This window comes from Camelina sativa, chromosome 16 (assembly GCF_000633955.1).
Source record: "Camelina sativa cultivar DH55 chromosome 16, Cs, whole genome shotgun sequence".
Lineage (NCBI taxonomy): Eukaryota > Viridiplantae > Streptophyta > Magnoliopsida > Brassicales > Brassicaceae > Camelina > Camelina sativa.
In genome coordinates this window covers 24,538,316-24,565,710 of record NC_025700.1, presented here as the reverse complement: position 1 = coordinate 24,565,710, position 27,395 = coordinate 24,538,316, and the positions used below count along the sequence as shown (strand labels likewise).

Sequence of the window (27,395 nt, the reverse complement as noted above, 5' to 3'; positions counted from 1 at the left end):
AAACGCTGAGTTTACGCAGCCTCTATCTGATACAAGCATCAAAATGGCTAGAGAGAAGCTTGCAGCTGAGATTTTTGACGAGACAGAGCAAGATGGACAAACAGTCTCTAACCCAATCCCAATTGGAACAAATGACCATGAGTGATTATATCTCTATTGATTTTTCATTTATTTTGACTAGTTATGGCTGCTTCATTTCTATCACAATATTCATATATTTTGTGCGTTTCAGATTTTTACAGACTTTAAATTTACATTTCAAATGATGATTATGCTTTTCAATGATGCTTTGAACAGTCTTCCATATCTAATAATCAAATTTAAGCAGGACATTCATGTGCCTCTATAAAGAACAACAAAAAGAAATTTAAGCAGGACATGCATGTGCAAGATACATAAACGACTCAATATATGTAAAATAAGAGAGTATTACTTGTAAGTTGTAACAACACGTGTGGTAGCCACCACATGCAACTTCATATGAATATGACACTTCACTAAATTAAATGAAGAAAATAATCTGAAAACCAAAGCATAATTCTCAAAAACAATATGTTAAAGCACCTGAAGAAAATAATAATTAAATGTTATTGCAAGTTGCACGATTATGTCCAGCCATTTTACATTGTGAACATGTATGATGTTTATGTAACTTCTGGGTTGATGATTTCTCACATAATTTCTTATTCTTCTTCTTTTTTTTGAATAGTTTTTTACCCATCGCCTTTTCAAGTGCAAAAAGGTATCTTGACTTCTTTGGTCTACCAGCACCACGAATTTCCTCCGGTGGAAGACATCTTTTGTTTGCTATATCAAGCGGAGACTCCAATTCAACATCTTCTGGATTAATAGACTCAACATATGCATTGTACCAATAGATTTTTGTGTAGTAACGATGTATGAGTGTTTCTTCGGATAGATTGGGACGCTTCATAGCAGCAGCAAGAGCGTGTTCACATGGAATCTTATCAATATTATAAACGCGACAAGTGCAACGCATCTATTACAAGTGGAAAAAGGATTTTAGTAAATTAAGTCTTAACATATATGAATTACGAAAAGAAAAAAAAAGGTACCTGTTGTAGATCAACGACACAAGCAAGATCACCGCCAGTGACATGGCTACGATGAGCATCTATGTGTTGCACATAAAGAGTATTGGCAATAACAGTTCTTATTTTCAATGTTTTTTCAACTTTCGGAGTGAACAGAGTTGGTTGTGACATAGCGCGCTCCCGACGTCTCATAAACCACTTTGAAATCAACTTTCGTAACTCATCTAATAAACAAGCAATAGGATATTCACGTGCATTTAAAAGAACTTTATTCATAGACTCGGCGATGTTGCTTGTCATTATACCATACCTATTTCCTGGAAAATTTGCTCGAGACCACAAACGAACATCAACCTTCTCCAAATATGTCGCAAGCTCAGGCTTTTGAATTCGAATTTCATTGAATATCGTAGTGAACTCAGAAACTCTGTAAGCTCTCATGGCTCTTTTTACCAAGATCAATAAACTACTACCTTTGTAATTCTTGAGAAGATTTTGATGGAGATGATATGTACATATTCCCCGATGAGCTAATGGAAACACCTTGCTAATTGTTTTACCAATCGATTTGTGTCTATCAGAAATCAAAACCAGCTCTTGATGGTCGGGGCATATTGTACGTAACTGAGTTAGAAACCACTCCCATGCAACATCATTCTCAGAATCTACAATTCCAAAAGCTAGGGGGAATATCTTACCATTTCCATCTTGCCCAACAGCTACAAGCAAAACACCCAAGAACTTTCCTTTCAAATGAGTCCCATCCACCACAATCACATTTCTTATAAACTGAAAACCATTGATACATGCACCAAATGCAATGAATAAATACTTAAATCTATCTTCTTCATCGCATTCAAGTTCGGTAATTGTACCTGGATTTGCTGCCTTAATTCTATGCAGAAAAGAAGGCAAATCAGCATACCCACTCTCCCATGTACCTCTTACCATCTCACGTGCATGCACTAATGCTTTGTATGCTTTCCAGTAATCAATGTCAATACCATACATTGCCTTCATCACATCCATGATATGCATAGGTCTTATTCCTACACTAATTTTTCCAAATTTTGCCAAATACAACTCTCCAAAGCATTTTGATGTTGCTTGTCGATGACGAGAACACCTTTTAGTAACAGGACATGTATGAATATCTATGTACTTTCGTACCTTAAATTGAGAAGATCTTCTAATCGTTGATGCACGGATCCTCCAAGAACAACCAGGGACATAACAATTCAGCACTAGCAAAGTTTTTGTAGACTTGATGGTTGTATAATCAAAATTCTGAAAAATTGTGATCATACGTAACTTAAACTGCAACTCTTCCTTACTATCATATATTTGCCCTACCCATATACGCTCAAGAGTCTGTGCAGTGGTGTTTAGACCTTCTAAACCTCGAATCATTTGCTTTTCGATCTTACCACTAAAAGACATATCTGAAGAAGACGTTTCATTACCATCAATTGAATGACAATAATATTCGTCTTCGTCGAATTCAGCAAATGTAAGACTTTTTTTCTCATCACCACCACATCCAGCAATTATACCACTTTTGACCTCTTCGTCACAGACATTGTATTGTAAACAACTTTCGACTTCCTCTTCACCACATCCATCAAGAGTGCCACTTTTTTCCTCATCTATACAATATCCATCAAGAGTACCACTTTTTTCTTCATGTTCACCACCCTCATCAATGGTGCCACTTGTTTCATCATTGTTTTTAGTTTCCTGTAAAATAAAAGAATTTGATTAGTAAAGTGAATCAAGAATGATGGAGCATGAAAAGAAATACTACCAAACAAGTCTGCTAAAATTAATATTAGAAGTCTCCCAAAACACAGAATACCATCCACAAACTAACTACAAGTCGGCAGACTAACTTGACAAAATCTATTTAAGAAGTCTACCAAAAATGCGAAGAATTCACCGAAGTCTACATGTATCTCCGCAGACTAACTATAAGTCTAACAAAATATTTTTTTGAAGTCTACCAAAAATACAAAGATTTCACCGAAGTCTATGAATCTCCGCAGACTAACTATAAGTCTGACAAAATATATTTAAGAAGTCTACCAAAAATGTGAAGACTTCACCGAAGTCTATATATCTCCGCAGACTAATTATAAGTCTGGCAAAATATATTTTTGAAATCTACCAAAAAAGAGAAGACTTCACCGAAGTCTATGAATCTCCGCAGACTAACTATAAGTCTGACAACATATATTTTTGAAATCTACTAAAAAATAGAAGACTTCACCGAAGTCTATGAATCTCCGTAGACTAACTATAAGTCTGACAAAATATATTTTTGAAATCTACCAAAAAAGAGAAGACTTCACCGAAGTCTATGAATCTCCGCAGACTAACTATAAGTCTGGCAAAATATATTTTTGAAATCTACCAAAAAAGAGAAGACTTCACCGAAGTCTATGAATCTCCGCAGGCTAACTATAAGTCTGGCAAAATATATTTTTGAAATCTACCAAAAAAGAGAAGACTTCACCGAAGTCTATGAATCTCCGCAGACTAACTATAAGTCTGACAACATATATTTTTGAAATCTACTAAAAAATAGAAGACTTCACCGAAGTCTATGAATCTCCGTAGACTAACTATAAGTCTGACAAAATATATTTTTGAAATCTACTAAAAAAGAGAAGACTTCACCGAAGTCTATGAATCTCCATAGACTAACTATAAGTCTGACAAAATATAATTTTGAAATCTACTAAAAAAGAGAAGACTTCACCGAAGTCTATGAATCTCCGTAGACTAGCTACTAAATCTGCTGATTATCTATAGACTTAATAGTAAATTTGATGATAAATCCAAATCTACCAAAAAACGCAGACTTTGGAAGAGCTCATCTTCACGAAGTCAGCCAAAACATGGCAGACTAATTAAACTTTTCATATTCCACATCAATAAAACTTCTAGAAGAGTTACCTCCATCTCGATGATCGTTGAATACTGGAGATTAAGGTTACAGTTGCGTTTGTTATTCACCATTGATTGTATTCAAAAATCCTACAAACCAAAATCGTATTAATTAAAATTCTCATACAATATGCAATATAACACTGAATCATAGTCAAACTAATTTTTTAATACAAACAGAAGGTTTAGTGACATGGTCGAAGATGAACAGAAGCTTACCGTTTCCACTTCAATGATTAACCAATGATTTTGATGTACTTAAAATTGTAGATGATGAACAGTAGATATCATGGTCGAAGGTTGAAGATGACTGACTATGTCAAACGTTTCATCTTTTTAAAAAATATTTCCTTTTTCATTTGATTCACTTATTAAATTGTTTTCTTTATTAATTTTATTTTCCTAATATTTCCTAATTTAAATTTTGTTTTCAAATAATATTCTGAACATTTAATGTAATATTTTATATGTGATTATTACAATATTTATGTAGTTAGGAAGGAAAATGAATAATATGTGGAGGGATAATATGGTAAAAATATACTTTACAAATCTTTTAAAATCTTAATAGGTTAGTTTAGTTGTTTCTAATAAATTCTAGGTTATTATAGCAAATCTCCCTTATTATTACATAACTAGTAATAGATTTCGTGTAATAGGAGAATCTAAAAAAAGAAGAAAATAATTAGATTCGCCACAGTTTCACACACCACCACCGTCACTAAAGCAAAATAGACAGATCTAAAAAAGAAACAAAACCTTCAGAATCCAGAGTGACCAAATCATCACAAAACCCAGACTTACCCTTCGACCAACCACAGAATTACGATAATGCCACTCTTCTCCCACCGCTTCTCCACCGCATCTTCCAACTCTCCGGCGTCTCCTTCGTACTATAGTAAACCTTCTTCGAAGACCCATAAGCCAAATTCTTCTTCTTCTTCTTATGCTTCGTCTCGTATTCATCTAGCTATCATACTCTTCTCCCTTGTCTCTTTTTTCATCGGAGTCGCCGGAACTATCTTCGCAATCTCCTCCGCCGGAGAAAGACTAGGAGGTCCTAATTCTGTTTATCGATGCGGCGGATCTAAGGACACTTCCCGGGTTGTGTCTGCTTCAAGAAAGCTTGGAGGAGATGGTGGTACTGGTGGTGTGGTTGTTGAAAGACGAAAGCTCTTAGGGTTTGTTGGGATCCAGACTGGTTTTGATTCTGGTGATCGCAGAGCTTCTTTGAGAAGTACTTGGTTCCCTTCTGAGCCTGATGCTCTTCTAAGGTATCTAAACTCTCTTATCTTGTGTCTTAGAATGATACATTGCTTTCAAAATCTGAAAATGCGGGTTACTTCAATCAGTGAGATTCATTGGTTTCTATAGTTAAGTATCCGTAATTGTATGATCTTGTTCCTAGTAATATGTAGTAAAACATAGCATGATTAGATTTTGTCACCTACAAAGTCTTCACCTTTTCAATTTTGATGTCATAATGTTGTGTTTGTGACTCTAATGATGTCATTAACTTTAGATGTTATACTGGGTGAGTATAGCATGATGGGATTTTGTCACCTTTAAAGTATTAACCTTTTGATGTCATTCGGTTACTTTGGAGTGTTGGGATTATAGACTTGAGCGGTTTAGTCAATGTGGAAAATGCAGTCAGATAAGATAGTTTTGATGTTTTCTTAGTTACTTGGAAAAATGTATGTTCCCCCAGGATTTACTGGTTTTAGAGTTTCAGCAAGGCCATCTTATTACTAACTCTTTGCATAAGTCAATATTATTCGAATCCAATGTTGTGTTGTTGTTGACTGGAACTCAGGTTGGAACAAGCGACTGGATTAGCTTTTAGATTTATCATTGGACGGTCAAAGGATGCAAAGAAGATGGCTGAGCTTGAGAAGGAAATAAAAGAGTATAGAGATTTTGTGCTTCTTGATGTCGAGGAAGAATATGTACGACTTCCCTATAAAACGTAAAAATCCTGGTTTTAGGCACTCATCTTCAGCCCTTTTTTTTTGTTGTAATTCTTGGTTGTTTTGCATTTTTATCAATGACTGATTCATGTCTCCTCCTTCTAGGTTGGCTTACTTTAAAGCAGCTTTTAAACTCTTTGAAGCTGATTATTATGTCAAAGCGGACGATGACATTTATTTGAGACCAGGTAATTGAGTGTGAATACTCCGTTCTGTGTCATCTTCTGCATCATCAAAATAGTATTCAAACTCTTTTTTGGCTTTTTATTCAGATCGACTTGCGACGCTTCTTGCCAAGGAAAGACTTCATTCACAGACATACATTGGCTGCATGAAGAAAGGACCTGTTATAACTGACCCTAAACTAAAATGGTACTATTAGATAGCTTGCTCAACATCCGTGACTGTAATTCTTTGCAGAGTTTATCATTTTTGGTGACAGATGTATAATTGTTCAGGTACGAGAAACAGGGCCATTTGATTGGGAATGAATACTTCTTACATGCTTACGGACCGATATACATTCTTTCAGCCGAGATAGTGGCTTCACTTGCAGCAGCTCGTAATGGCAGGTTTGAAATGCTTTTGATTTGCCCTACTTGCAGATTCTGATATTCAAATCTCATTAAGTTATCGGTGTTTTCATATCAGCCTGAGGATGTTTAATAATGAAGATGTAACCATCGGATCTTGGATGCTTGCAATGGATGTACATCACGAGGACAATCGAGCTTTATGTGATCCTCATTGTTCCCCTAAATCCATAGCAGTTTGGGACATCCCCAAATGTTCAGGTAACATAAATATGGTTTCTACATAATAGCAGTCACAAGAATCAGTTAGTCAACCTTTCTTCTCAAATCCTTTAGGCCTTTGTAACCCGGAGAGTCGGTTAAAGGAGCTTCACAAGACAGATATGTGCTCCAAGAGTCCGACATTGCCTTCCGATGACGTCGATCAGTAGTTTGTTTCAAGAGTTGCCCTACTTGACACTTCTTGATACAGTTCTACAGAATATATGATCTCACAAGCACTAGAGTTCCGACATCATTGGAGCTGTATAGGGGAAAAGATGACTTCATAGTTCTTACGTGATCTGATTCTATAGTTGTTGCTAGATGTACCACATATATATACTGAAACTATATATTATAGACAGATACCTCAATATCCTTTTTTGTAAAATTAGACTTATGTGCCCAGTATAGGCACTGGGAGATGATACAAGTGAATCTGGTTTGATTTGTAAAAGAGATCTCATTCAACCTATTATTTAATTTGTTTCAGATCACATAGTACTGTCTGGTCCACTCCACCTGTTATTGCTTTATCACACGAGATAAATCACATAAAAGAGAAAATAATGACAGAAAATAATGGCATTATTTTGAAGATAACTATAGATTTATATTTCACTTCACATGACTGAGTATCAAAAATGTTGATATGGCCGAGTTGGTCTAAGGCGCCAGATTAAGGTTCTGGTCCGAAAGGGCGTGGGTTCAAATCCCACTGTCAACATCTGACCTTTTTTATGTTCTAGTATGTTTTTGTAGCTGATTTTTCTTGCAAAGGGCAGAGATATGTAATGAGATTTTATATTGGTTAACGTATATGTAGTTATTATCCCCTATGTATTATTTATTTTTCTAGTAAAAACAAAATTCGAAAACTCTTACAAAACCATAAATAAAATTTGAGGAAGAAGAAATATAATAATGATCAAACTGTGAAATGCTAACTTACAGTATGTGATACGCATTACTAGGTTGATGGGAAATCTCTTTCTAGGGTCCCCAACCAAACAGCACTAACAAAAATATGAAATTTAATAATTTCCAAAGTATTGAATCTTTTGATTTTCAGAAAAAGAAAGAGAAAAAAAGTTGCAATATGTTGGAGGAAAATGGTTCTGTTGTCAAATTATGAACAACGAAGGAACCCTACATTTATGAGATAACATCTCTGTGAGACACATCTTGCCACATATGTTTATGTAACTAGGTGAACCAAAACAATCATAAGATGTATTTTTTTTTTGGGCATCAAATCATAAGACGTTTGTAATAATATTTTAGTAGTTTACTAGTATTAATCCCATACTACGTACGGGCCAAATGTAGTTTCATAGTGTTTTTTTTTTTATAAAAAACGTTACTGTGATTACATGTTTATCAAAATTAATACAGTAATCAAAACTTGAAAAAAATAGTTTCTCAACATTAATCAAACTTATAACTTGATACTTACAAAATATCTAAAAAACTATGTTATACCAAACATTAATGTATGGTCCTTTCACAAAAATCAACATTAGCCTACATATTTGTAAATCACCTCAACACTTTCCAGAATGCCATATAGGCAATGATTGTTTAGCAGTTTTTAATTGGTTTCTAGTTTTTGGTTTTTGGTTTTGGCTTTTAGTTTTATTTTTTTTATAATAGTTTTTGATTTTTATAGATTTAAGTTTTGCAAAATTTTGAATGGTAACTTGTTTAGTTTTTGGTTTTTCTATATAATTATTTTTAAAAAATTATTATATTTTAATTTTTAGTTATTGTTTTGGGTTTAATTTCTATTTTTTTTAAAAGTGTCACGTGAATTTTTTATAGAAACCCACGAAACTTGATTTTTGGATTGTATGAACAAATAAACAAAATCATTTAAAATCTGGTTTTCCTACTTTTTAGGAAATCTATAGCCATTCAAGGAGATATGTGTATATTCTTTTTTTGTTGTACATGGCAAAATGTGCGTCAGGATCTAAATGGTGTTTCATGAATTTGTGCTTAATAAAAACAAAAGTTAAAAAAATTGTCAAAAAAAAAACAAAAGTTAAACAACGATTATTACTTTGAGTTGGTCATGATCCAGACCTTTTTTTGCTAAACGATTTGCTGTGGAAGTGTTCTTCTTCCGAATATATTTTCCACGAAACTTTTAAATCGAAGCATGTGTCTTCTATATATATACCCAACGTCCCTCAGATTCTCACGTAAATTATCTTCACAAAATCAATAGCCAACAAAGAAAAGTGATACAAAAAAATTTATAATACAAAACTTACTATATAAAGTGTCAAAGCAATTAAGATTTTTGGTTTATTGGTTCACTGATTTTTTTTAAAAAACCTACCAAAATTATCCGAACAAATATTCGGGTTTGAATATTGGTAATTTCGGTTCTTTACATGTTTACAGTTTGTGGAAATAATCTATTCGATTAGGTTCTAATGTCAATTCAAAATAAATTTTAGCATAACTCTACGATATTTGATTGAAGTTTTTAAAAAAAATATTAGGTAACCATCGAACCAACCTGATAACCGAATCCATAATAAAACTTGCGGGTCAGTTCATCTACAATAAATCGACCCTTAACCAAAATGACCAAACAACATCGGATGAGTAAGTTATAAAAAACCATCGGTTGAGTGGGACTGATATTTCAGTTCGGACAAATAACGACAGCATGAAGTATGGAGAGCTGTACTAATGTACTATGACTACGATAGTCGCAATAAATGTACTGTACCGATCATTCTGACTGTTGTAAACGATTTAAAAACCTGACCTTAATTACTATACCAACATTTTACAAAATTTCAAGATTGTGATGTACTCAAAATTCCAAATAAATCATCAAAATGCCTGCAGCCGCAGTTTAGATTTTTTTGAAAAGTGATAATGAACATGTATGTTCAAAGATATTGCTTCGATGCAAAACATACGTGGAATCTATGCAAATAAATTTGTTCTTTTCTGTATAGTTGCTTATTTAGTGGTTGTCACCAACCCCTTGTAGATCTCAAAACCATATAAATTATCATGTTTTTTATTTTTCTAGAAATCTATTTAATAAATAGTAACATTTATAATCATTAAACAAATAATCACCAACCTCGAAACTATATAGTATATATAAATATATTATTATCACTGCCATTGCATCAGTGTGTCTCTCTACTCATTCAGATTTGCATCTTTTTTGTTTTTGGTTATGGAGCGTGCAAGGAGACTTGCTTATAGAGGGATCGTGAAACGTCTCGTCAACGAGACGAAACGTCACCGTAACAACAACGAATCCTCTATTCTCCCGCCGACGACGGTTACTCCCTCAAGGTATGTCTCCTCCTTTCTCCATCGCCGTCTTGATAACACCGTCTCCGTCGTTGGCGGCTCTGTACCCGGGACCGGGATGAATCAGCACCAAACACGACCGATCTCCGTCGATGCTTTAAAGCCAAGCGACACTTTCCCACGGCGTCACAACTCCGCGACACCGGAGGAACAAACACAGATGGCGAAGTACTGCGGATTCGATGATCTCAGCAAGTTGATCGACTCGACAGTTCCGAAATCGATTCGGTTAGGTTCGATGAAGTTTTCTGGTAAATTCGATGAAGGATTAACAGAGAGTCAGATGATTAAGCATATGAGTGAATTAGCTTCGAAGAACAGAGTATTCAAATCGTTCATTGGTATGGGATACTACAACACTCATGTTCCTACTGTGATCTTGCGTAACATAATGGAGAATCCTGGTTGGTACACTCAGTATACTCCTTACCAAGCTGAGATTTCTCAAGGAAGACTTGAATCTTTGCTTAATTTCCAGACGGTTATCACTGATCTCACTGGTCTACCTATGTCCAACGCTTCGTTGCTCGACGAAGGTACCGCAGCTGCGGAAGCGATGGCTATGTGTAACAATATTTTGAAAGGGAAGAAGAAGAAGTTTCTGATTGCTAGTAACTGTCATCCTCAGACGATTGATGTTTGCAAGACTCGTGCGGACGGGTTTGATTTGAAAGTTGTGACTTCGGATCTTAAGGATGTTGATTATACCTCAGGGGATGTGTGTGGTGTGCTGGTTCAGTACCCTGGGACTGAGGGTGAAGTGTTGGATTATGGTGAGTTTGTTAAGACTGCTCATGCTAATGGTGTTAAGGTTGTGATGGCTACGGATTTGTTGGCTTTGACGATATTGAAACCGCCTGGGGAGTTTGGTGTGGATATCGTGGTTGGATCGGCTCAGAGGTTTGGTGTACCGATGGGTTACGGTGGTCCTCACGCTGCTTTCTTGGCTACTTCACAAGAGTATAAGAGGATGATGCCTGGGAGGATTATTGGTGTTAGTGTTGATTCTTCGGGTAAGGAAGCTTTGCGTATGGCTATGCAGACTAGGGAACAACATATCCGTAGGGACAAAGCTACCAGTAACATCTGTACTGCTCAGGTATATATTGGCTATTACCAATATAGAAGCAGCGTCTTCTTGTCCGGTTACAAAATTTTTATAGATTTCACCTTTTTTACGTTGTAGGCGTTACTTGCAAACATGACTGCCATGTATGCTGTATACCATGGACCGGAAGGCTTAAAATCTATTGCACAACGGGTTCATGGTCTCGCTGGCGTATTTGCCTTAGGATTGAAGAAACTGGGAACTGCACAAGTCCAAGAACTTCCCTTCTTTGACACTGTCAAAGTAACGTGCTCAGATGCACCTGCAATTTTTGATGCAGCAGCCAAGAAAGAGATCAATTTGCGTCTTGTGGACTCCAACACTGTGAGTTTGTTCATATACAATTTGTTTCTCTTTGAATATCTAGAAATGATTATTTTAGTATTGATGGTTTTTCTTTTCTTATCGTTGAAGATTACTGCTGCTTTTGATGAAACAACTACCTTGGATGATGTCGACAAACTTTTTGAAGTGTTTGCTTCCGGCAAGCCCGTGAGTTTACTTTTGACTAATACCCATTCATTTCACTTGGTCACTCTTTTTTCCTGTTTGCTTGAAATACTGTTTTCTCCAACTCTTCATTGTACAAGGTTCAATTTACGGCTGAGTCTCTTGCACCGGAGTTTGACAATTCTATTCCTTCTAGCCTAACAAGAGACAGCCCATATCTTACCCACCCAATCTTCAACATGTATATTACCCTTCTCTGAATCTTGGATCCTTTGTTGCCTTGTGGGTTATTATTAAGTAGCTAACATTAATTTCTTTTTTTTCTTACTGATTAGGTACCACACGGAGCATGAGTTGCTTCGGTACATCCACAAGTTACAGTCTAAAGATCTATCATTGTGCCACAGCATGATTCCACTAGGATCTTGTACAATGAAATTGAACGCCACTACCGAAATGATGCCAGTCTCATGGCCAAGTTTCACCAACATGCACCCTTTTGCTCCTGTTGAACAGGCACAAGGTTATCAGGTGAGGCCACATATTTTTGACTTTTCTGTCTGTAAATTTGAAACATGAACTGATTTTTGTTTCACTGCTTGTAGGAAATGTTTACTAACTTGGGTGAGCTCTTGTGTAAAATCACTGGGTTCGACTCTTTCTCACTACAGCCTAATGCTGGTGCTGCTGGCGAGTATGCCGGGCTTATGGTTATCCGTGCATATCATATGGTAAAACCTGAATTCAGTTTCCCTATTTCTAATATAAACTTACAGTCCAACAAAATTGGTGAATGAGTGGATGAATGATGCAGTCAAGAGGAGATCATCACCGAAATGTATGCATCATACCTGCTTCTGCACACGGGACAAACCCTGCTAGTGCTGCCATGTGCGGAATGAAAATTGTTGCCGTTGGTACTGATGCTAAGGGAAACATTAACATTGAAGATTTGAGGAAAGCCGCCGAAGCCAACAAGGACAACTTAGCTGCCCTTATGGTATGTATTTTCTTCTGTCACGTTGTAGATATAAAAATTTATTATCTTTGGGTCATTCCACTTTCTGATTATGCAACATCTGTTTGAATATCAAGGTTACATACCCTTCAACTCATGGAGTTTATGAAGAGGGTATCGACGAGATCTGCAATATAATTCATGACAATGGAGGCCAAGTTTATATGGATGGTGCTAATCTGAATGCACAGGTATGGTTATTCTGCTGGTAGGTTTAAATGTTGACTGAAGATTCCAGAAGTTGTTAAATCTGAGAATGTTTTTTTGGGTTTCCAGGTGGGTTTAACTAGCCCTGGTTTTATTGGAGCGGATGTTTGCCATCTCAATCTCCACAAGACTTTCTGTATCCCTCACGGAGGTGGTGGTCCCGGTATGGGCCCTATCGGTGTGAAGCAACATTTGGCTCCATTCCTACCTTCTCACCCTGTGGTTAGTGTTTATTGTCGTCTGTTTTGACCGCTAATTTATCTTTCTCATTTATTCGGTTATCTGCTTTCTTGTTCTTACTCCATTTACTCTGCTACAGATACCTACTGGTGGTATCCCTGAACCTGAGCATACATCCCCGCTGGGAACCATTGCTGCAGCACCATGGGGGTCTGCGCTTATCTTGCCAATCTCGTATTCTTACATTGCCATGATGGGGTCTGGGGGACTCACTGACGCCTCTAAGATTGCAATTCTGAACGCTAACTACATGGCAAAGCGTCTGGAGGTACCTTTCTCCTGTTCTTGCAACTCTTTTAAAAAAGTGACTTCTCTCTCTTGTGCATTTCTCACTTATGTTTTCTTGTTTTTCAGAGCCACTACCCAGTTCTTTTCCGTGGTGTCAATGGAACAGTCGCTCACGAATTCATCATTGATTTGAGAGGATTCAAGGTATGTTTCTTTAACTCGTTTGAGTGGATGCTCTCTTTCTGGGGTTGTAGATGATGAATCAGTGTCTTGCTCAATGCCTTCAGAACACTGCTGGAATAGAAGCAGAGGATGTGGCTAAACGGCTGATGGATTATGGGTTCCATGCACCAACAATGTCTTTTCCTGTCCCCGGAACGCTTATGATCGAGCCAACCGAAAGCGAAAGCAAGGTAATAATGCCTTGCACGGCAAATCTCTCTAATCACTCAGCTCTAAGTCTCTCTAATATATGGCTTCATAATTTGTATGTACATAATGTTGCAGGCTGAGTTAGATAGGTTCTGTGATGCTCTCATCTCGATCAGGGAAGAAATTTCACAGATTGAGAAAGGAAACGCTGATCCGCACAACAACGTTCTCAAGGTAAAGAAAAATTGAGACTGCAATGTCAATTCAGACTTGCTCTCTTGTTTGATACTAATGAACTTTATAAAACAAAACACACACAGGGAGCTCCACATCCTCTTTCATCGCTGATGGCAGACACATGGAAAAAGCCGTATTCCCGTGAATACGCAGCCTTCCCCGCTCCATGGCTCCGCTCTTCCAAGTTCTGGCCCACTACAGGTAATTAAAAACTAAGAGTGGCGTTCGTTTAATGTCTATGTTCATTTCCATTGAATACACTTGGTTATTGGTAAGTCATTTCAAAATGTAAAATTGTCTGTGAAACAGGGCGTGTGGACAATGTGTATGGAGACCGTCATCTGGTGTGCACTCTCCAACCGGCAAACGAAGAACAGGTTGCAGCTGCAGTGTCTGCTTAAATGAAGCCACTATGAAACGATCCAGAAACAAATTTTTACTTACGGCTTTTACTTCTCTTCCCAGCCTCATCATCATTTTCACTTTCACTTCATGTACAATGTACTGTGTACATACGTTAGTCTTAAGTTATCCTTCATTTATCTAATAAAATATATTTCTTTTTGGTTCCACGTTCTTATAAATTAAATAACCTTTTGAGTCAGCCGGATCACCATCGCGGTTATATTTATGACATGATTTCTTTGGAAAATAAGTGTGAATTCTTAGGCTACTTTAAAAGTATGCTCATTAGTATGAATTCTTTCTATTGCCGTGTTTATATGCTTAATTGTAAATTGTACGTGAATCCTACTATATTAATTGGGAAGTACAAATATAAAGCTAACCTTAAAATGTGTAAAAAATTACATTCACTTACCATTAGAAAAATTTAATTAATTATTAATAAACAAAAACGTAGACAGATCAAATTAAATAAAATCTACAAAAATAAATAAAATATATTTGAATCTAAACGAATTTGTATTTGAAAAGAAATATTATTAAAAATTTAACAGCTAAGATTTTAAAATTTTTATTTAATAAAATCTACAACAACAAATTTTATCAACATTTTTGCCAGAACGGATTTAACTTTTTATCAAAAATCTAATCAAAGAAAATCTATACCAGTTTTGTTTAACCACTTATATTTTAAAAACTAATACTTAATATAATAACAAAATAAATTATTATAATTTTTTAAACAAAAAAAATTCAACCGATATAATAACAAAATAAATTATTATAATTTTTTAAACAAAAAAAAATTCAACCGCACGGTTAGTACTTAGTTACTTACAATTTAGTTGATATTGTTTGTCATATTCTTTACCAGCTTCAAATTCAATTTACAATTGATTTATCGTAAAAGTGTATTTTTAAAAACCAATATTCTAATAAAATTATATATGAAATAGTAAAATGAAAAAAAAGTAATGGATAACGAAAGTCAGGTATTGATTCATTTTAAAAAAAAATATTATTTATTACTTTTTTCTAACAACGACGAGAATTTGGTTTTCCAAGTCGGACACAGGCGAATAATAGGTACCAAATACTTATGTCTCATCCATGTCATTTGTTGTTGCAGTTTATAATTAGAAATTTGGGTTAAATAACCATAATTTTAGGTTTTATGTACAAATGTTGACCTGTAGTATATCATTGGTTGCATGTAGAGTAAAAAGTGGAAAGGTAAGTGACAAAAAAAACAAATAAAAGGAAAAGAATTTCTGGAGCAGTTACTTTTCTTTCAATTTTTTTTTTTGTAGAGTTAAGTTTAAACATACTTTTCTACTTTATTTATATTTTAACCTTTGATTTAGATAATGTGATCACCATGGTGGTTGTATTATTACTTATTTCTCCAACCTCTCTATTAGTGATAGACAAAAGAGAGCTCTTTATCACATTTTCTTTGTTTTCTCGTACTTTTCATGATCCAAGTTGCGGAGTTTTACTTCCCTTTTAGAGAGTAATTTTTGTTCTTCTTTATCCCTTCAACTAAATAGTAGATTGGACCTTATATGATCTAAAATAATTAGTCTGTGAACTAAAACCCCCACTGTCTCCTAGAAATCAAACTCTCTATGACTCTATCTAGCTAGTCACGTTAACATATTGTGACTAACCTTCGAGGAGTTCTTATGTGGAAAAATCAGGTAGTCCTCCTTGTGATTGTTATATCTACTACGATATTGACATAACTTGTTTTTTCTTTCAAAAGTCGATGGGAGGAGTGAATCTTTATAGAGCCTTGTTCTGTATTTCCTCCCACAAACAAACCACCCTACCTTATGCTTTATCAATATTTTTAAGTTTCAACGTTATTCCAAAGTATGAATTAGTCATGCGAATGATCTTGAATATATATGATGAACAGTAAAATAGTTAAATAATTGTCTATATTTAGAAACACTAAAAAAATTAACTACATCTATAGTATAAGATGCATCTGAAAACAAAAATTATATTATTTGATTAAAGTCAAAAAATTTTACTGGCATGATAAATTTGATCTATGCATTTAAGTGTTAATTTGATCTATGCATTTAAGTTATTCCAAAGTGATAAATTTGAATTTAGAGTTTAATTTTGCAAGATTAGTTATGAAATATAGTGTTAATTTTGAAATTTTAGAGATGTTGTGCTAAATTTAGAATTTTGATGCTATTAATGAAAATCTCTTAAAAATTAATATATGCTTTTATGGCATTTTATACATGGAATCGCATGTTAAAATGATATCCAAGTACGATTAGCTAAAATAGAGGAGTAATTCTCATTGGTTAACCATTAACCAGTCGGCAGATGAACACGATTTTCCTCAAAAAACATTAGCACGAATGATAGATATACAAAGACCATACCTCAAGGAGATTCTCTAAATTCTTGAAACCGTTATGTCTGTCATGGAGATAGAAGCGATTATCAAATTGCCAGAGATACAATATCACTTTTTGTCGGTAATAAAGAATAATATTCATATATATATCTTTACTTATCAAACTGTTATTTGTAACGGGAAACGGTAATCAATACGACATTTAAAAAATTCTTTAATCAAACCGTTATTTATAACTAGAAATCGTAATCAATACGAAAAAAAATATCGACAAAAAGTTTGGAATTTTGAGAAGTTTTCCAAACATTAGGAAACTATATGATGTTATTTAATATCAAATTTTAATATTTAAACTTATATTTTCGTCACAGCTACTCAAAATTCAAATATTATACTTCTTAGCTCCCGATTTGGATAGTAAAAAAAAAAAAGCAAATATTCTAAATTTTTTTACCTGTGTTATTTTATTTTATTTTTGTTTGTGTTCTTCTATGCAAAAGTCCTTTTGTTTTTTTGCTTAAATATTTTAATTTAGATTTTAATACTAATAAATTAGAAAGTGCAGTAATTGATAAACAACCAAAGGTTCATTGCATCTTCCTCGTTTCTCCAATGCATTTCTACAACTGGAAGAAGAAGAAGCGTTACTTCAACAAAATTTCGTATATAAAAGTCTCCTCCTTTGTCTTCACAATTCACAAGGCCTCCGTTTCTTCTCTGAGCTCTCGCATCACTTTAAGCGATTCTCTCTTACTCTCCGCCCCTCGGCGTCGGAGTTTCCAACAGGTGAATCGAAGCACACACACTCCACTCATCATTTTCCTTAATTTTGAGCTTCTCTCTTGTGATCTTGTGGTTTTTTAGATCTTGGGTTTTTGTTTTTGTTTCCGTAGATTTTGTGAAATTTACTGAGATACCCACATTGCTGTTCATCCTGAAATTTTGATTTAGACTCAAATTGGGAGATTATCACCGCATGGCTTCTTATAAAGGTTGAAACTTTAGCTTCATTTTGATCCAAAGATTTAAACTTTTGATTCTTTTTGAATGTTTTAAGTTCATGGGGGTCTTGTCTTTTCTTTGGACTAATGATGAGACCTGCTCCTGTGCTATTATTAGTAATATCTCGTGGAAGAGTTCCTATGATGATGATGGACCTGAAACGAAGTTATGATGTTGAAAAAATGGTGTTACCGTCCTTAATGGAAGATGATGATCATGATCATGATCTATGGCCGCTTAATGAGATTGACACAAGGAAGTCGAAATTCCCATGCTGTATTGTCTGGACTCCTCTCCCTGTTGTCTCTTGGTTGACTCCCTTCATTGGCCATATTGGACTTTGCAGAGAAGATGGAGTCATTTTGGACTTTGCTGGTTCTAACTTCATCAATGTTGATGATTTTGCATTTGGTCCTCCTGCTCGGTATCTCCAACTCGATAGAACCAAGGTATCAGTATATTTGCTTTATGTATTCAATGGTATCTGGTTTAAGCATGCATGGTTTATGAAACTGTATCTAAGATTAGATAAGACCTTTTTTATTCTTATACTATGTTGACTGTATCAAATGTGTTGGGTTTGTTGCAGTGTTGTTTACCAAGAAACTTGGGTGGACACACTTGCAAGTATGGGTTCAGACACACTGAGTATGGGTCATCAGTTACATGGGATGATGCACTGAGCATGACCACTCGTAGCTTTGAGCATAAAACCTACAACCTCTTCACCTGTAACTGCCATTCGTATGTTGCACACTGTCTGAACCGTCTTTGCTATGGAGGCTCGATGGAGTGGAATATGGTGAATGTTTTTATTCTCTTAATGCTGAAAGGGAAATGGATCAGTCCTTCATCAGTTGTCCGGTCATTTCTGCCATGTGCTTTGGTCACATCTTTGGGCGTAGCGTTCGTCGGCTGGCCATTCTTGATCGGCCTCTCCTCATTCTCGATACTACTCTTCGCCTGGTTCATACTTGCTACTTACTGTTTTAAGAACATCATTTGTTGAAGCAGTAAGAGAGAAATATAAAAATTAAAAATATGATGTACACCAAATAGTTATGTTAATCCTAAGTACTGTTCTCTTTTCCTTTCGGCACCATTAAGCTTTCAACTCCATTGAGTAACCCTTATTTTCTTCTCCCTAGATTATTCAGAGCTGATGTCAAAAAAAAGAAACTAAAAAAAAATGATCATTCGGAGGTCGAGATGACAAGTTGAGTGGGTTCGACGACATAATGAATTATATTGTTACATTTATGTTGAGTTAAGTTATTATAAAGAAATATCGGTTACAGGCAATCAAACCCGGGTCTCCTGGTCAGCATTTATACAAAAGAAACGGAATACTTAGTGTGTTTTAGTGATCCAGATTCCAGATTGTATATATAAAGTACATACGTATGTAATAATCATACTCGAGTTGAGCTAACGAGGTATGTTTGTTTTGCATAAAGTGATATATAGTAACTGTTGGTTTAGGTTTATAGGTACCATATCGCTTCGGATGATTCGAAAACGAGGGTATGCAAAAAATCTTCAGGGAGATTCGACCTCATGAGAATAAATATAATGGGTAACGTGACAAATGATCAAGAGTTAGACGTCCATTGATATGTGACAAATGATCAAGAGTTAGACGGAGCTCCGAGGACACTTTTGACGAAATCGTCCAAAACTCTTCATTGGCCTAGGCAAACCTAATACATTTTCACAAAAGTATGCAAGTTGATTTCGCAGAAGGTAAAAATGATGTTTATAGTGAACAGTATTAAACGTGGATGATGAAATAAGAATAACTCTAATTATCTCCATTTTGTGTCTTTAAAAAAAACTAGATAAACTAAACAAGAGGCAATGGAAGTGGACTTCGGATGCATAAATGTTTTTTGCAGTCCAAAATAATGTAGATGTGTTGTCCAAAACTTTGATAGTATTGTTTTTGAAGGAAAAAAAATGTATATGTTATCAATTACAAGATAAAAGTGTTACTATTGATACTTACTAGTGGTGTTAAAAAACTTACAGATGTTAGTGAAACACAACAAAATAAAATGTTAAGTTTCATTTAAAACAACTGATTAGTAGAATATCCAGTTTCATGTTTATACATCAATGGTAAATGGTAATACTTCAATTGTAAGATTTTTCACATTTTTGGTAAGAAATTTAAAAAAATTCAAAATAAAATTGAAAACAGTTTCACAAAAGGTATTAACAATGAAGAATAAAAAGAAAATGCGAGAACTTTCAGGTTACGTTCTGCAATAAAGATTTTACAATTCAGTCACACAACTGTCGTCAGCTATGTATTTTTATTCGGTCAGAAAGTTGTTTGTTTTTATTTTTATTTCACACAACAGTGTTAAAACTTTTGGTACAAGTAAAACAGAAAAATCTTATGAAAACATCATAGAGTTAATATCATATGACAAAAGAGTATACTGTTCTCTACTACCTAAAATGTTATGTTGTTAGAGAGAGACCTCTGGAAAAGTAAAAACATCATAGGAATTTCAGAACCATCCAAATCAACACCAGTCACGGTTTGGTGGCAACCTGCCAAATCTTGACCATCCCATCATCACTGGCCGAGGCAAGCAACCGGTCGCCCTCCTGTTGCATGTTACAATCACAAGCTCAAAATCATAGCCAACATAAATTTCTGGTTAAAACTTAGCCATAACTATATGAACTTGAGCCAATGTAAGTCGAGTAATAAATGACATCATCTCTCTGACCCTAAGACAAAGCATCAGTTTTATGTTCTAATTTCTCAAGTTACATTTATAAGATGCCGTATAGACTACTTCATTATTTCAACCATGTATAACGTATGAAATAGTATGCAGTTGGGTCTATTACTTCATAAGAAACATGGAACTTACACCGCGTGACCATTGGACACAGTTTACATCATTGTCATGTGCTTTATTTTTCTTCAGCAAAAGATTATAGGAAAGTCCATCAACCTGGTACACAAACAAATGACTTTAAGTTCAAAGATAAAGCAGAAATGTTTAATTATATAGTGGTAAACCATTGGCAAGACTAGGAAAACTATAAGTGCTGCCTGCATTTGGTTTCTTGTATTGTGCTATGTAAGTTGGAACGATACAGCCAAATTCTACTTAAGTACGCATTGAGATAAAATATCAGTTTTGAAGTGAAGTACTACAAGATGAAATTATCTTACAGAGTCATGGCTGTCCACAAACAACCGTATAGCATCATCGCCTGCTCCACTGGCAATAATGTCATCCCTGTCAAAATTTTGAAAGAAAAATATAAGAAAACAAAACTTATGAAACCCCAAAAGATATATAGTAAACTTCAGGGAAATTTTACTCAGTGTGGTCTCACGAAAGATAATTGGAGGAGGCAATATAGCTTATTAAAATGGTATGAAAATCCCTAATCTGGATACATTTGATCAGATGACTGGGAGTGCAATTATCAGGCACAACAAAGTTTTTGCTTTTAGGCTGGCAGAGTTAGAAACTAGGATTGGAAACATGGTGACACCATGCTTTAAGAAACCAAACCCTTTAAAGGTGTCAATACCTTGACCAGTGAGCTGAGTATATGGTACGGTCATGATAACCAGAGAGTGTACAAAGATGAGACCTGCAAAGTCCGAGCAAGTAAGGATTACATTAGTAAAAGTTGGAATAAAAATTTCTTGGAATCTTGCAGGCTGTGTATTATGTCAACTCGAAACAGTAAGAAACGAACAAACTCAATTACATGTAAACCATTATATTCTCACCAAGGTACATATTCTTCACCAGACTGCATCCTGGCAATATCTGTCCCCCATATCTTCAAGGTTCGATCATCACTGCAAGTACACATTCAGCCAAGCCTGCTATGGTCAGAACAATAACCCAGAGACAGATTACATTGCTTCAATAATGCCTATGGGAGACAAGGGGAGAAGATTCACTAACCTACAAGTAACCATCTTGTCCCCTGTAGCGTTAAACGAGATGGCCCAAACCGTAGAGGAGTGACCACTGTGTGAAGAATAAAGGCACATTAATCTACTATAACAAGTAAGAGCCTAGTAAGAACAAAATCGAAAGCATATTAAAAACACATGGGTAGAAGATATACTTGTTAGATTCACCTAAGGTTTGGACACATTCAAACTCACCATCACAATCTTGAGACCACCAAACCTGTTAGTAGCACGCGACTAACGTTGTTAAAATACAATTTTTTTTTTCATTTTTTTGTGTAACAGTTTCAGGTTCTGCATCACTAAACCTAATATAGTATTCTCATTACCTTGATGGTGTCATCATAACTGCAAGAAAATAACACATCCATGGTGGGATGCCACTGAACCATCTTCACATCTTGTGTATGCTCACTTAATACTGCAGCGCACTCATATTCATTCCCTTCAAGCACTTCCCAAATCCAGACAGACTTATCTCTACTACATGTTGCCAGGTATGAACCAGATGCATTCCATGATACACTTTTGACTTCGTTTTCATGTCCCTGCATACAGTTATCTAATAAGATTCTACTAGCCAAAAAGTTTCCTTCAAAGCAAATAAACAGTACAAGAAAACCACCAAAAACTTTGAGCATAATGAATACTGAATTATGAAGTAAAGCTAAAAAATCCATGAGACTAATAGTAGTAACTCCGATAAGCCAAGGAGGATCTAGATAACGGAACAAAGATTTACAAAGGAGATGGGTTGCTTCAAGAGGAGCTCAGCATTACAGATCAAGTGACAAAGTCAAAAGAGCAAAAAGGAGCTGTGATGGTGATGCTTTCAGGTTATCAAACAAACTATAACTACAGATCAAGTAAGCAAAAGGTCAAAGGAGCAAAAAGGATAGATGAAGCAATTCATGTTATTGATGGAACAACAACTACAAGTCGAGGATTGGGCTAGAAAAGTACCTCCAAAGTGGCAATACACTCAAAATCAGATCCATAATTCTTCCAAATGCCAGTGGTACCATCGAAACTTGCAGTGGCCAATAACTCTCCTGAGGGTGACCAAGCACACGACCTCACAGTTCTTGTATGCGTTTCTTCCAAAACAGTCTGAGCACTCACAATATACAATGACAAGTTCATTACAATCAACAAAGCTTTAACTAACACAACAGTGGTCAACAAAAACGTCCTAACTCACTGGTCTACTCCAAGTTCAAGGTCAAGTTAAACCCTTTATAGAATCGGAACAAAACCCACAAATTATAATGTAAAACTGACCTAAAGAATCAATAGATTTCTGTAAAATTGAAACTTTTCTCGGTAAAAAAAAAAAAAGGTTTGAACTTTCTTGAAGAGAAAGAAAAGAGATAAGAGATAGAGACCTTACAGGTCCAGGAGCGAGAGAGGGAGCTTTGTTCCCAGATACGAACGGTGTTATCGCCACTGCAAGAAGCAAGAATCGGAGAAACACCGTCGGCGTGAGATGAGACTGGGTTCCAAGCTACGCTCCAAACCCGATCGGTGTGGCCTTCGAGCTTCTGAATCTCCACTAGCTCCAAGTTCTTCTCCATCAAATCCATCTATGATCTATCTCTAATCTACCGATTGAGCAAACTCCAAGTTCCAGAATGGTTGGTTCGGTGGGAAGGACTAAACTTTTAGGGCTAACCAGAAAACAAAATGACTCTCACGATAAACAACAAGAGCTTGAGGGGGTATTTCACAATTTAAAGAGAATACTGCACCTTTTTACACTTTTTTTTTTTTTTCCAAGGCAATTTTTTTCCAGTTGTTTCAAAAACACACATAAATCGTGGATAAAATTACACAAATTATTNTGGATCTAAAATATATACTCATTGATTACTATATACACGAAATCAAACACTAATTGTTTTTGGTTTAAACTTTGAGTNAATGAAAAAAAAAACACAATTTTTCCAATTTGTACAGTATTTTCATTAATCATTTGTGTTTTTCTAAATAATTTATATAATTTTCTCCATATTATATTTTGTGCTAGCACAAAACATTTTCGTCTTTCCATTCCATTGGTCTCTTTGTTCACATAGTAGGCACAAACTATTGTCTCAGAAAATAACCAGTTTTCCCATTAATTTAGTTACTTTTTTGTTTTTTGGGCAAAAAATTTAGTTATTACCCTTTGTTTTACATATAACTTTCGAATGTGCTTATACCTACATAAACTAATTTGTAATTTGAATTTACCACATAAACTATATAAATGTGGCCAAAACCAACAAATCTAGAGGTCTGACCGTTTGAGTCTTGTACATTGCATTCCATGAATATTTAGTAACGCTTTCGGAAGTGGTTTGAAAGTTGGATGAAATCGTTGATATAATATCACAAAATAAAAATTTAGTAAACTTCTCAATGAGCTTGAATCGATATCGTGGGTCAGAGTACTTTGGCCCGGAAAAAGCATCTCAAATAGCCCTTCTTTTGTAGTAAGCCGCTCGTACCACTCCTCTAGTTCAAGTAGTTCAAAAATTAAGCTAGTTTAGTTAATCGATTTCAAGACAAGTTTACCTCCCCTTCAGCCCTTGCTTCTTTGAAAGTGCTTTCCTTTGAGTGAAAGTAGCATAAGTGCATTGGTCACATACGTCTGCACACCAAAAGCCTCGTATGCAGATCTTAGTGCCACCATCCATCTGCTGAATTTAATGCATTAATTCTTCATGGCACCCGGGAACTAGTACCATCATCTCCTCATCAAAAGATTGTTGTGGGTCTTATCGGGTTACCAATTCATCAGCAGTCTCGGATAAAATCCTGGGTAATATTAAAAAAAAGGAGGGACAGATGATAAGGCTATTGACTCCACGGAACAGGGAGCAGCAAATGTGGCTAAACATTTAATAGACTCGTTTTTGATAGTTAGTTATCTCAGTATGACTAGTGACACATTGTCAATTTGTAATACTTAAATATAAATTTAGTAAACTTTTGTGTATTTAGTAAATAGTTATCTTAGCTTGACTAGTGGTGGTGAAGTAATATTTATATTTAAATTAAAGTTGTGTGTTATTAATTAGTATGTTATCTATTCATAAAATGGCCAGGTGTCGGCATTGTATTATATGAATTAAGGGAAACCAATTATGTGTGTGATTTGTTAAAAATAAATTTTAAAGTAAATATTCTTTATAGATTTTTTTCTTTATTTCATATAAAAGTAATAAAAAGTGTCATTTATCTAGTTGACATAAAATGTTAGGCACCAGAAAACAATGATTTCTTTACTTTTCAATCTTATATTGATTTGTATTTACTTGTTAAATTTCACTCTTTTTTTTGGCTAATAAAATTAAAAAAGGTGACTAAAGCAAAGAGGCTTTTTTGATCAAATGAGTAAAAGATATGCTCTAAGAGAAGCTTATAAAAAGCCATAGAAATAACACAACTATGCACTCAGAATCAAATATCAATTTCTACTGTTTGAGACAAAAATCCATTGTTTTCACTTTCCTTTGAAAATCCAAGTACTTTTCTCCCTTTTGTTAAATCTATGGCTGAGTTTTTTTTTCTATTGTTTACTATTTCATGATTTATCATATCAATCTCAGATTAATCTCATTGATCTATTGAAAATTTGAGAAAATTGTTTTTGCGGTGACCAGTATGTGAATACATGGTTCAAGAACTCTCTTATACATATATACAATTCAAATTTTGTTGAATACTATTTTCTCATGTATTAGAGAAAATTGGTGTTCTACAACATGATTTAATGCACCACGTGACTTAGTTTCGTTTATGCATATTGTCTTGGTGATGATTGGGCTGAGATGTTTGTTGTTTAGCGCTTCTATATATTGGATCTAAAATATATACTCATTGATTACTATATACACGAAATCAAACACTAATTGTTTTTGGTTTAAACTTTGAGTATGCATCAATTTTGATTCCACTAACCTCATTAATGAGATGATCAAAAATTCACAAATTTTTATGACAAATGAATATAGTTCATTTATGATTTCTTGATCATCGTTATGTTTTTTTTTTTTTGGGATTTATTTATACTGTCGCTTAATTAAGATGAACGTTATTTGTGATTAATGTAGGAATCAAACAAGAGAGATGCCTAAAGAAAATCATGCAATGTCTGCGTCAAGCAGCATGGTTAGAGTATCACCATACCCGCTTCGCTCTTCTAGGACTAACAAACACAAGGCATCTGAGTGGCCTATTGCGAGTCATGAATGGGAGGATGTGCGGTGTGTGATATGCATGGAACCGCCTCACAATGCTGTTCGTTTGACATGTTCTTTCTTTTCAAGTGGATGTCGTCCTTACATGTGCGACACGAGTGTTCGTCACTCCAACTGTTTCAAATCGTTCCAAAAAAACATTAGAAATAATCACCTAGGCCCCAAGACCCTACACTGCCCTTTATGTAGAGGAGAAGTCTCTCAGACGACAAAAGTGATGAAAACTGCAAGAAGATTCATGAATGCTAAACCGAGGTCATGTCCTGTGGACAATTGTGAATTTTTGGGGACGTATACTCAACTGAATAAGCATTCAAAAACTGAGCATCGTGGTCATATCCCACGAAAGGTCGATCCACAAAGGCAATCAAGGTGGGATATGTTTGAGAGACATACTGCATACGTTGATATCATGACCGCAGCTGGGAATCCGCATACAACCGAGATGGTGCCTCAACAGCTTCCATCCAATCATCATCATCCTCATGTGTTGCAGGTGATCGTTGATGGAACTGTGTGGAATATTATTGATTCGAGTCAAGGGAGGAGCGGATCTGGCCCCGCCAACTATGTCGCAATGCGATTTCAAACATTGGGCGTGTATCGCGGTGGGATTCCGTGAAGAATTCTAATTTGTTTTAATGAATACCCAAAAATAAAAGTTTGTGCAAAATGTTAATTAATTTCTCAATATGTATTTTAATTTCATTTAGTTGGATGCGTAATGTTAAATATTCTAATTTATAAGTTTTATGCAAACAATATCATTGTTGTCAAGCTCATATCGTCTGTTCCAAAGTAGGCATGGGCAAATTATANCCAATTCATCAGCAGTCTCGGATAAAATCCTGGGTAATATTAAAAAAAAGGAGGGACAGATGATAAGGCTATTGACTCCACGGAACAGGGAGCAGCAAATGTGGCTAAACATTTAATAGACTCGTTTTTGATAGTTAGTTATCTCAGTATGACTAGTGACACATTGTCAATTTGTAATACTTAAATATAAATTTAGTAAACTTTTGTGTATTTAGTAAATAGTTATCTTAGCTTGACTAGTGGTGGTGAAGTAATATTTATATTTAAATTAAAGTTGTGTGTTATTAATTAGTATGTTATCTATTCATAAAATGGCCAGGTGTCGGCATTGTATTATATGAATTAAGGGAAACCAATTATGTGTGTGATTTGTTAAAAATAAATTTTAAAGTAAATATTCTTTATAGATTTTTTTCTTTATTTCATATAAAAGTAATAAAAAGTGTCATTTATCTAGTTGACATAAAATGTTAGGCACCAGAAAACAATGATTTCTTTACTTTTCAATCTTATATTGATTTGTATTTACTTGTTAAATTTCACTCTTTTTTTTGGCTAATAAAATTAAAAAAGGTGACTAAAGCAAAGAGGCTTTTTTGATCAAATGA

General features: G+C 35.0%; 6 protein-coding genes and 1 non-coding gene across 9 annotated transcripts; 5 read left to right on the top strand and 2 right to left on the bottom strand.

The window, feature by feature from the left end:
- LOC104753999 lies at positions 321-4,073 on the bottom strand. The gene is made up of 4 exons (XM_010476163.1): positions 4,011-4,073; positions 1,077-2,792; positions 718-1,000; positions 321-343 (listed from the first exon to the last, which is right to left on the bottom strand). Exons 1-4 carry the CDS (start codon positions 4,071-4,073, stop codon positions 321-323), a joined length of 2,085 nt encoding a protein of 694 aa, XP_010474465.1.
- LOC104752245 (probable beta-1,3-galactosyltransferase 12) lies at positions 4,686-7,257 on the top strand. The gene is made up of 7 exons (XM_010474336.2): positions 4,686-5,275; positions 5,818-5,970; positions 6,077-6,159; positions 6,244-6,343; positions 6,430-6,543; positions 6,623-6,765; positions 6,841-7,257. Exons 1-7 carry the CDS (start codon positions 4,833-4,835, stop codon positions 6,933-6,935), a joined length of 1,131 nt encoding a protein of 376 aa, XP_010472638.1. The 5' UTR covers positions 4,686-4,832; the 3' UTR covers positions 6,936-7,257.
- TRNAL-AAG lies at positions 7,412-7,492 on the top strand. Its single transcript has one exon. It is a non-coding gene; the product is annotated as a tRNA-Leu (tRNA).
- Positions 9,915-14,545, top strand: LOC104752244 (glycine dehydrogenase (decarboxylating) 2, mitochondrial-like). The gene is made up of 15 exons (XM_010474335.2): positions 9,915-11,212; positions 11,300-11,545; positions 11,636-11,713; positions 11,812-11,912; positions 12,007-12,202; positions 12,277-12,402; positions 12,486-12,671; positions 12,767-12,880; positions 12,966-13,118; positions 13,216-13,404; positions 13,491-13,568; positions 13,652-13,777; positions 13,872-13,970; positions 14,057-14,174; positions 14,283-14,545. Exons 1-15 carry the CDS (start codon positions 9,974-9,976, stop codon positions 14,372-14,374), a joined length of 3,141 nt encoding a protein of 1,046 aa, XP_010472637.1. The 5' UTR covers positions 9,915-9,973; the 3' UTR covers positions 14,375-14,545.
- On the top strand, positions 17,332-18,878 carry LOC104752243 (protein REVERSION-TO-ETHYLENE SENSITIVITY1-like). 3 transcript variants are annotated; one of them, XM_010474331.2, is made up of 4 exons: positions 17,337-17,547; positions 17,655-17,753; positions 17,881-18,212; positions 18,353-18,878. In XM_010474331.2, the coding sequence occupies exons 2-4, from the start codon at positions 17,738-17,740 to the stop codon at positions 18,770-18,772; spliced, it is 768 nt and encodes a 255-aa protein (XP_010472633.1). In that variant the 5' UTR covers positions 17,337-17,547; positions 17,655-17,737; the 3' UTR covers positions 18,773-18,878. The 3 variants fall into 3 exon arrangements, with proteins under 3 accessions (XP_010472636.1, XP_010472633.1, XP_010472635.1); XM_010474333.2 differs by having other exon boundaries at positions 17,458-17,547; positions 17,713-17,753; positions 18,353-18,778; XM_010474334.2 differs by lacking the exon at positions 17,655-17,753 and having other exon boundaries at positions 17,332-17,547.
- LOC104752242 (protein CIA1-like) lies at positions 20,127-23,437 on the bottom strand. The gene is made up of 10 exons (XM_010474330.2): positions 23,110-23,437; positions 22,688-22,834; positions 22,054-22,272; positions 21,880-21,944; positions 21,714-21,779; positions 21,533-21,604; positions 21,328-21,390; positions 20,960-21,026; positions 20,652-20,735; positions 20,127-20,379 (listed from the first exon to the last, which is right to left on the bottom strand). The coding sequence occupies exons 1-10, from the start codon at positions 23,305-23,307 to the stop codon at positions 20,305-20,307; spliced, it is 1,056 nt and encodes a 351-aa protein (XP_010472632.1). The 5' UTR covers positions 23,308-23,437; the 3' UTR covers positions 20,127-20,304.
- On the top strand, positions 25,169-26,628 carry LOC104752241. Its single transcript, XM_010474329.1, has 2 exons — positions 25,169-25,233; positions 25,822-26,628. Exon 2 carries the CDS (start codon positions 25,838-25,840, stop codon positions 26,588-26,590), a length of 753 nt encoding a protein of 250 aa, XP_010472631.1. The 5' UTR covers positions 25,169-25,233; positions 25,822-25,837; the 3' UTR covers positions 26,591-26,628.